Source organism: Babylonia areolata, chromosome 8 (assembly GCF_041734735.1).
Source record: "Babylonia areolata isolate BAREFJ2019XMU chromosome 8, ASM4173473v1, whole genome shotgun sequence".
Taxonomy (NCBI): Eukaryota; Metazoa; Mollusca; class Gastropoda; order Neogastropoda; family Buccinidae; genus Babylonia; species Babylonia areolata.
The window spans coordinates 22612747-22622746 of record NC_134883.1 but is presented as its reverse complement, the minus strand read 5'-3'; the positions used below and the strand labels follow the sequence as shown (position 1 = coordinate 22622746).

Below are 10000 nucleotides of genomic sequence, written 5' to 3'. Positions count from 1 at the left end.
GGGCTCTGTCCTCATTGACAGGTGAGGTGAGGTGAGGGGGGCTTCTCTGTCCTCATTGACAGGTGAGGTGAGGTGAGGGGGGCTTCTCTGTCCTCATTGACAGGTGAGGTGAGGTGAGGGGGGCTTCTCTGTCCTCATTGACAGGTGAGGTGAGGTGAGGGGGGCTTCTCTGTCCTCATTGACAGGTTAGGGGGAAGGGGCTTCTCTGTCCTCAATGACAGGTGAGGTGATGTGATGGGTGGGGGGCTCTGTCCTCATTGACAGGTGAGGTGAGGTGAGGGGGGCTTCTCTGTCCTCATTGACAGGTGAGGTGACGTGATGGGGGATTCTCTGTCCTCATTGACCGGTGAGGTGAGGTGAGGGGGGCTTCTCTGTCCTCAATGACAGGTGAGGTGATGTGATGGGTGGGGGGCTCTGTCCTCATTGACAGGTGAGGTGATGGGGGCTTCTCTGTCTCCATTGACAGGTGAGGTGATGTGAGGGGGCGGGGGGGTTCTCTGTCCTCATTGACAGGTGAGGTGAGGTGAGGGGGGCTTCTCTGTCCTCATTGACAGGTTAGGGGGAAGGGGCTTCTCTGCCCTCATTGACCGGTGAGATGGGTGGGGGATGGATTCGTGGGTGGATGGTCAGGCTGATGGATGACTGGATGGATTGGATGGATGGGTGGATGGTAGGTTGAGTGTGGATGCTTTGATGGGTGGGTGGTCGGGTGGATGGATGGGATGGATGGATAGGTAGGTGGTTGGTGGATGAATAGATGGGTGGGTGGAAGGAAGTGAGCGGGAATGGAAACATGGACATACGATTCCTTTGCTTAGTAGTGTGTGTGTGCGTCTGTGTCTGTGTCTTGTCTGTGTCTGTGTGTAGGTTTAGGGATCACTGAAGGTAGGAAGAAGAAAGTGAGATAGCTGAAAAGATGAACTGATGAAGACAGAAAAGGCAGGGGAGAAATGAGAAGTAGTGGTGAGGAGGTGTACATCTTGAATATTGATATCTTGATATTATTTATGTCATATGAATATTTTCCCATTATTTACTCCCTTCTTTGTCTTACAAATGTAATTGTATTATATCCACTTAAGCTGATTGAAACAAAGGAATATACACAGAACGCTATGCTCCACTAAGATTTCCTGACTTCACACACACACACACACACACACACACACACACACACACACACACACACTGATAAGCAAATGGATTATATGTGCATGCTTTCGCTCCCGTCATTCTCGGCAAAATCGTTATCGTCGTCGTTGTTGTCGTTATTCTGTCCTTCAATTCTCACGTGCAGGAAGGGTTTTATTGCTGACATAGGTCCCAGCAGTGACGTCATGGCCAGGCACGAAAAGGACACGATTGATGACGTGATTGACGCTACCGGAAAGTGCGTCACACCGGGTAAATGATGTCGCTTGTTGTGAGCCAAAGCTGGATGCTCGTAATTGCTTGCTGATTATTGTGTATGCTGCTCTGAATCGCATGCTTTTAAGTTTTCTTGTATACTCATCAGCTTGCCAGCTACTTTGCTTGCTTGCCTGCTCGCTTGGACGCTTTGGGAATGTGATGGGCATAATAGATGAGTGGACAGAATGTTTGACATTTAATCTGATGACCTTGGGTTCGAATCTAAGCAAGGTGAAGGGTGAAAGTTTTCTCATCCCCAAGATCATCAGACGTATAGGCCTAGCTGCTTGTGTCTGATATTCTTTCGTGTGTATGAGATCAAGTACACGTGTTAAAGACCTCGTTGTTCGTGTTTAGAGCTCGGTGGGTAATAATGAAAACACACAAACTTAACAACTTGTACCAAGCACGACACAATCAGCAACAAGTCGGTATTGGTCGTGTTGAACAGAAGAAGATTTGAGTTTTGAGAATGTTCAGAGTTGCTCAACATTGCAAAACAATTTTGGGTTACTCTTCATATTTTGAAAGATAAGTCCACAAGAAAGTCGTTTTTGCTTGTTGTTGTGGGTTGTTGTTTGTATGTGTGTGTGTTGGATGGGTTTTTTTGTGTTTGTTTTGGCGTCGGGGGAAGGGTGTTGTTTTTACACCTGAGTAAGGCTTGTTTCAACAGTATTGAATTTCCCACTACTTTTCCCACTAAACTTTGATACTGTTTGTGGTGGAGCAAGACGGATGGTTATGAAAGTGATGATATAACTGACGACGAGTCCATGATTGTTATAAAAGGGTTGGTGATGTTGTCGATGAAGGCATGTGTGATGAATGTGACTGTATATTCACGTGTAAGTGCCAGTACATGTAGCTCGAACAAACTTTGTTTACAATGCCTTTATTACCAAATGGTTTCCAGCTAAAGCCGTGTTTATGGGTACAAATTTAAATAAGGAATATATATTATCTATAGATTCTGCAAATAGGCCTACGATATTGATGTGGATGTAGTTTTTATACTGCATCTCAGCGCAAGGCTGTGCTTTAGTATAGTGTGACTAGCAACTCACCATCAATTACGTTTTCTAAATTGCGTCCAACGTTAAAATGTCTATTTGATGTTATCTTAACAGCACTTCGTCTTTTTTTGTCTTTTTTTTTTTTTTTCTTTCTTTTTTTCTTTTTTTTCCGGTTTTAGTCCGCCATTTGTTTTATTTCTTTATTTTGTCTTGATTCGTTCTTCTTGTTGTTGTTGTTAAAATCTACATTGTACCTGTCTGCTTTTTTTCTCTGATAATTATGAATGTATGCATGCATGTCTATTGTAATGTAAGATCTGAATTTGAGGAAATATCTTGGTTTGTTCCAATGTACCTTTGTTTACCTGTGTGCCAGCTGAATCGTTAGTATTAACAGCATTGACTTGAAGTTGTGTTCCTTGTGAATGGAGAGAGTTACCACTCTTTTCTATTCAAAAAAAGAAGAAGAAAGTTTTAGAAATGAATTTATGTTCCTTTGTGTGAACAATAAACCAGTCTTGCGGGTTGAAATGATGATGCCGTGCCCCCAGGTCTGGTGGATGCTCACACGCACAGTGTGTGGGCGGGGGATCGAGTCCACGAGTTCGCCATGAAGGTATCCCTGACTGTCTGATATAACCTGGTTATCCTCATTATCAGTTAGTTATGTACTTACAAACAGACATGTTTGTGGTTGGATGGTTGGTTCGTTGGTTTGATACTTTGTCTGTCTGTCTCTCTGTCTGTCTGTCTGTCTGTCTCTCTCTCTCTCTCTCTCTCTCTCTCTCTCTCTCTCTCTCAGTCTCACTCTCTCTCTCCCTTCTGTGTCTGTCTCTCACTCTCTCCATCTCTGTATGTCCGTCTATCTGTCTGTCTGTCTGTCTGTCTGTCTCTCTCTCTCTCTCTCTCTCTCTCTCTCTCTCTCTCTCTCTCTCCCCTCTCTTAATCTCACTCTCTCTCCCTCATCTGTGTCTGTCTCTCACTCTCTCCATCTCTGTCTGTTTGTCTGTCTGTCTCTACACACACACACACACACACACACACACACACACACACACATATATATATATATATATATATATATACTTACAGACATGTATGTATGTATAATATATAATATATATATATGTATGTATGTATGAATGTGTGTGTCTTGCTGTCTGTCTCCCTCACGCTGTCCACCCGTATGAACCAAATAAAAAGAATCATTTAAAATTTTCTGTCCGATTTCCATCCCCGTCAATAACGGTATTCTTTCTTTCTTTCCCTTTTTTTCTACACCTTTGTCACCAAAGCGATTTTCTTCTTTGCATATTCATCGCCTTTTTTTTTCTTTTTTCTTTTTCTTTCTCCTTCCAAACGAAAAAGCTTGCAGGGGCCTCTTACATGGAGGTCCACAATGCTGGGGGAGGCATCTACTACACGGTGGACCATACCCGCAGTGCTAGCGAGGACGACCTGTACGACCTCCTGAAAGAACGCCTCATGCGGATGGTGCGGGCCGGCACCACTTTCGTGGAGATCAAGACCGGCTACGGCCTTGACCTGGAAACGGAAGTGAAGATGCTGAGGGTCATCGAGCGTGCGCGGCGCTCGCTTCCCGTGGACATCTCGTGCACGTACTGCGCGGCTCACGCTGTTCCGAAGTGAGGCTGGGAGTTGTGTGGGGGGAGGGGGAGGTGCAAGGAAGTGGGGGGGGGGGGGTGGTGGAGGATGATGATTCTTGTGTGGACAGACATAAGAACACACGCTGCGTAGGCAGCACGCACAGCACATACGCACGCGCGGGCGCGAACACGCACACATAAATACATACTTACACGCAATCGCGAGCGCGCACACACACACATATATGCACGCAATCGCGCGCGCGCGCACACACACACGCACACACACACACGCACACACGCACACACAGGTATTTATTATTTACCTGAAAACATGCTGTGAGCAAAACGCGCGCGCTCGTTGGTGTGTGGGTGTCTCTGTGTGTTCATGTGCTTACTGTTGTTGAAATCCTTTCGCCTCAGTCACATGTCTTTTCTTTTTTTTTTTTCTTCTTTTTTTCTTCTTCTTTTAATAAAACTCTTTCAGAGGCAGTACGGCTGACCAAGCCACCAGTGATATCATCAACGTGCACCTGCCACGCTTGCGCGAACTGACGTCATCGGGAGAGCTGCACGTGCACAACATTGACGTCTTTTGTGAGCAGGGTGTGTTTGACGTCAAGCAGTCACGTGACATCCTCTCAGCTGGGAAGGCCATGGGACTGAACATCAATTTTCACGGGGAAGAGCTTCATCGGTTGCATTCCGCTGAGGCACGTGTTTTCGTGTGTGTGTGCGTGTTTTCGTGTGGGTGTGCGTGTGTGTGTGTATGTGTGTGTGTGCATGTGTGTGTGTGTGCATGTGTCTGCGTGTGTTTTAATTCTTTTCCGTCTCCCCTCACCCCCATCGTCTTTATTTTGTTTGGGGTTTGTTTTTGTTTTTGTTTTTTTCGGTGGGTAGGATGGAGCGGAGGGGAGCTTGTTGGCCTATCATTAATAGGTATCGTCATTAGAGTTGTCATCTCTCTCTCTCTCTCTCGCTCTCTCTCTCTCTCTCTCTCTCTCTCTCTCTCTCTCTCTCTCTGTGATATATCTATAAACATTAGATCTGAAATGTTTGTTCACATCACCCCTTCATGATGGGCCTATGGCCTGTATTGAATACAATATCCGTATCCGTAACATCACCCCTTCATGAGGGGCTCGTGGCCTGTATTGAATACAATATCCGTATCCGTAACATCACCCCTTCATGGGGGGCCAATAGCCTGTATTGAATACAATATCCGTATCCTTAACATCACCCCTTCATGAGGGGCCTATGGCCTGTATTGAATACAATATCCGTATCCGTAACTCTCTTTCGATCTGTGTGTACAATTGTCTCTGTACCTACATATATAATTATACATACGTATCAACCTACACCCCTTTCTTTGTCTACCTGTCTACGTATCTACCTCCCCCTCCCTTCCCACACTCCACCCCACCTGCCTATGTATCTACCCACAACTCTAAATGGACTTTGATTTGCATTTTAATTAAAAGCGATATCATCACCGTCATCATCATCATCATTGTCATCATCGTCTCCATCATCGTTTGTATTGTTATGATCATCGTCATCACTGCTACTATCGCTGCTGCTGCTGCTGATGTCAACTTACCTACTCATGTGTAATCAGTTGTTATTGATATTACTGACCGACCGACCTACCTTCCTACCTACATCTTACCCTTCTTCTTACCGTTTGTATTGCCATGATCACTGCTTCTACTACAACAACTACTACTGCTGCTTCTACTACTGCTACTACTACTGCTGTTGCTGCTCCTACTACTGCTCCTGGTGCTGATCTTTATCAGCTCATCCCCGAACAATTACAATTATTACTACTACTAGCACTGCAACAATTACTACTACTACCTTCCTATCTACCAACCCACCCACCCACTGACCTACTGCCCACCCATCTACCTTCTTATCTACGTACCCACCTACCTTCCTACCTACGTACCCACCTACCTTCCTACCTACCTACCCATCTGCCTACCCACCCACATACCTGCCTACCCACTTACCCGCCCACCCACATACCTACCTGCCCACCTACCCACCCACCTACATACCTACCTACCCACCCACCCACATACCTACCTACCTAGCCACCAACCTACCCACATACCTACCCACCCACATACCTACCTACCTACCTACCTACCTACCCACCTACCTACCCACTTACCCACCCACCCACATACCTACCTACCTACCCACCTACCTACCCACCCACATACCCACCTACCTACCCACCTACCTACCTACCCACCTACCTACCCACCCACATACCTACCTACCCACCCAACTACCCATCCACCTACCCACCTACCCACCCACCCACATACCTACCTACCCACCTACCTACCCACCCACCCACATACCCACATACCTACCTACCCACCTACCCACCCATCCACATACGTACCTACCTACCCACCTAACTACGTACCTCCTACCCTTCTTCTTAGCGCTTGTATTATTATGATTATCATGATCACTACTTCTGCTACAGCTGCTGCTGCTGCTGCTGTTCGTTACCAGCCCATTTCCAGTCACTACTTCTACTACTAGCACTACAACAACAACTACTACTACTACAACTACTGCCCACCTACCTATCCACCTAACCTACCTACCCACCGACCTACCCGCCAACCCACCTCACCTACCTGCTTCCTACCCTTCTTCTTACCGCTTGCTTTATCCTAATTATCATGATCACCACCACTACTACTACTGCTACTACTACTAATAATAATAATACTGCTGCTACTACTACTACTATTACTACTACTACTACTCCTGCTGCTCTTTACCAGTTCATCTCCAATCAATTTCAACAACTACTACTACTACTAGCACTACAACTACTATGACAACTACTGCTCCTATTGCTACTGCTGCCTACATACCTCACCTACCTACCCACTTACATACATACATATATACTTACCTACCAACCGACCCAACTTACCTACCTACCTACCCACCCACCCACCTACCTAAAAACCAACCCTACCTAACCTACCTACCTCACCTTGATTCCCACGGACGCGGGGTTGGTTGGAATCCTTCAAATCACACTGCCAGATGGGGGCGGAGCTGGGGGCCCTGGCCATCAGCCACCTGGAGTGGGTCTCTGAGGAAGGCATCAGCGCCATGGCCCGGTCTGGCACCGCCGCCGTCCTCCTGCCCACCACCCCCTACAACCTCCGCTTCGCCCCGCCCCCCGCGCGAGCCATGATGGGGGCGGGCGTGGCCGTCGCCCTGGCGACCGACTTCAACCCCAACGCGCACTGTTTGGCCATGGTGAGTTTGTGTGGTGCGGTGTGTGTGTGGATGGGTGGGTTGGGAGGGAGGGGGATAGATCCGTCAGTCAGTATATCAGTATATCTATCTCTCTCTCCTATCAATCTATCTGTCTAGGGGGGATAGATCCGTCAGTCCGAATGTCACTATATCCATCTCTCTATCTCCCTCTCCCTATCTATCTATCTATCTCGATCAGTCAGTCAGTCATTCAGTCTATCTATCTATCTATCTATCAATCACTCAATCTATCTATCAGTCAGTCAGTCAAGAAAACTTTATTAATCCACGTGGAAGGATCACTCAATCAATCGATCAATCAATCAATCAATCAATCAAAATCACTTTATTAATCCCCATGGAAATTAACTTGTGCAATCACACAGGCTCATTTAAAAAAAACACTTTCTTAATCCACATGGACATTAACTTGTGTGCAATCACAGGCTCGTACACTTTCACAGTCCACATAGAAATTGACTAGTTCAATCACAGGCTCGTTGTGAACACAAATAAAAAAAAATTTAATGACCATGTGCACCATAAAAAGATTGATAAAGCTTGTCAAATAAAGAATTTACAATAGCTGTCGATAATGTGAAACAACACACACACACACACACACACACACACACACACACACACACACACACACACACACACACACATGAATGCTGCTGCAATTTACTGCATTAACTGATTGATTAATTGTGTGTTTTTCATTCATTCATTCATTCATTTACCATTGCACTTGTGTATTATAAACCTTACTGTTTCATGACAATAAAATCTATTCTATTCTATTCTATTCTATTCACACACACACACGCGCGCGCGCGCGCGCGTGAAAGAGAGAGAGACAGACAGACAGACAGAGTGAGAGGGAGACTAAGAATAATTTCACAAATCTGAATCAAAAGCTGAACTTATGTATAATTTCATGCAGTTCAGGGGAAAAAAAATTCACGACTCTGAATCAAAAGCTGACTTACAAAGTTACTTTTATTTCGGTGGATTTACACTGTATTCCTCCTCCTGGCAGCTTATGTGGGCCTTTTGTTGTTGTTGTTGTTTGAGATCGCTCTTTTTGTTTATATGGTGTGTTAAAGACGTCAATTTATAATGTGTCTATGCCCCCAGGGGGTACATAAAATAAACTTCTGGCCTTACCTTCCATAAAACAACAACAAAAAACAAAAACAAAAAAAAATGACGGACCATAGCGCTGCCCGAAAAGGTTTAATATGAAGTAAGTAAAGCGCATATGCGTTGTCCTGCTCTCCTTCTCTCCCTCCCAGCCGCTGGTGATGAACCTGGCCTGTGTGACGCTGAAGATGACGATGGCGGAGAGCATGACTGCAGCCACTCTGAACGCAGCCTATGCCCTGGGTCAGTCTGACCTGCACGGGTCTGTGGAAGTGGGCAAGTGGGGCAACCTGCTGATTCTGGATGCTCCCAGGTGAGAGGGGGCTGGGGTCACTGGTCTTAAAATAGGTGGATAGCGCACGCTTCTTTGAGCCCCTTTGCAAACTGAAGCCAGTGGAAGTGTTTAATCAGCCATTTTGCTACTCGTGTCTGAACAGCGCGAAGCGGTAACTTCATAATTATATGTAGGCGAGCGCTCAGTTGACTACGATGACTGCTTAACGGCAAGCTTTCATTTGCTCGTGGCGTTGGTTAAGCTGACATTCCTGTGTGTGCATCCACAGCAAGTTTGCGCTACATGTCACTGCACTGTTTTCCTGTAATAACTTTGGTAAATAAGCCATTGGCAGATATCAATCAAGTCACAAAATTTGGCATGTCGTGGGGGCAAGCATAACACGATTTCATCGAAGATACACGGTTACAGTTCAGAAACCACGACAAGTTAGCAGACGACTTCTCAACGGACTGACGGCTGGATACGAGTCTCAGTATGGCGTCCAGTTGGCTTTTTTTTCCTGGCCGATGCGCTATCCATCTAATTTAAGACCAGCAGGCTGGGGATGTGCTGATCAACGGTGGTAATAATGTTCAGTTGAAATCAAGCATGTTTACAAATTGGGAAATGTTTAATTTTGATCGGGTTGGGGTGTGCTGATAAACGGTTATAATAATATACAACTAGTTGAAATCAAGCAAGTTTATGAATGAAATTTGGAAATGTTTGATTTTGTTCGATATCTTTCCTTATTTCTAATCTAACTTTGCTATTTGCTTGTGTTCGAGAGATGGGTATGTTGTTGGTTTTAACGATGCTGTATCTTCCATGCTTCAATAGGAGGTAAAGAGGTTTTAAAATATCATTTTGAAACTTGATAATGGTAGTAGTGGTGGTGGTAGTGGTGGGATGTTTTGTTCTGGTTGTTTTTATTACTGATGACGACCTTCTTCTTCTTCTTCCCGTCGCCATCTTCATCATTTTTCTTGTTGTTCTTATTCTCGTTGTTATTGTTGTTGATGATGACGACTGTAGTCCTCCTCTTTCTCTTTCTCCATCCTCTTCCTCAGATCACGCTCCTCAATCATCAGAACACAGCTGTGTTTGCTGGCATAACGTAGACTATGAACAGTTATAGATAAGGGGATTTTCTGGAAAAACAGGTAGGCAAATAACAGGAAGCCAAAAAGGAAACAATGATGAAAATCAAAATCTAAATAGAGCTGTTAAATTGGCCA

The 10000-nt window shown here is 45.3% G+C and overlaps 1 protein-coding gene across 2 annotated transcripts in view; it reads left to right on the top strand.

The window, feature by feature from the left end:
• Positions 1-10000, top strand: part of LOC143285094 (putative imidazolonepropionase) — a 17592-nt gene that overhangs the window by 6231 nt on the left and 1361 nt on the right. For both annotated transcript variants that reach the window (XM_076592307.1, XM_076592308.1), the window contains exons 3-8: positions 1298-1404; positions 2975-3039; positions 3792-4069; positions 4518-4743; positions 7121-7339; positions 8638-8798. In XM_076592307.1, coding sequence (XP_076448422.1) covers positions 1298-1404; positions 2975-3039; positions 3792-4069; positions 4518-4743; positions 7121-7339; positions 8638-8798 — 1056 coding nt within the window. The remainder of the gene's footprint in view (positions 1-1297; positions 1405-2974; positions 3040-3791; positions 4070-4517; positions 4744-7120; positions 7340-8637; positions 8799-10000) is intronic.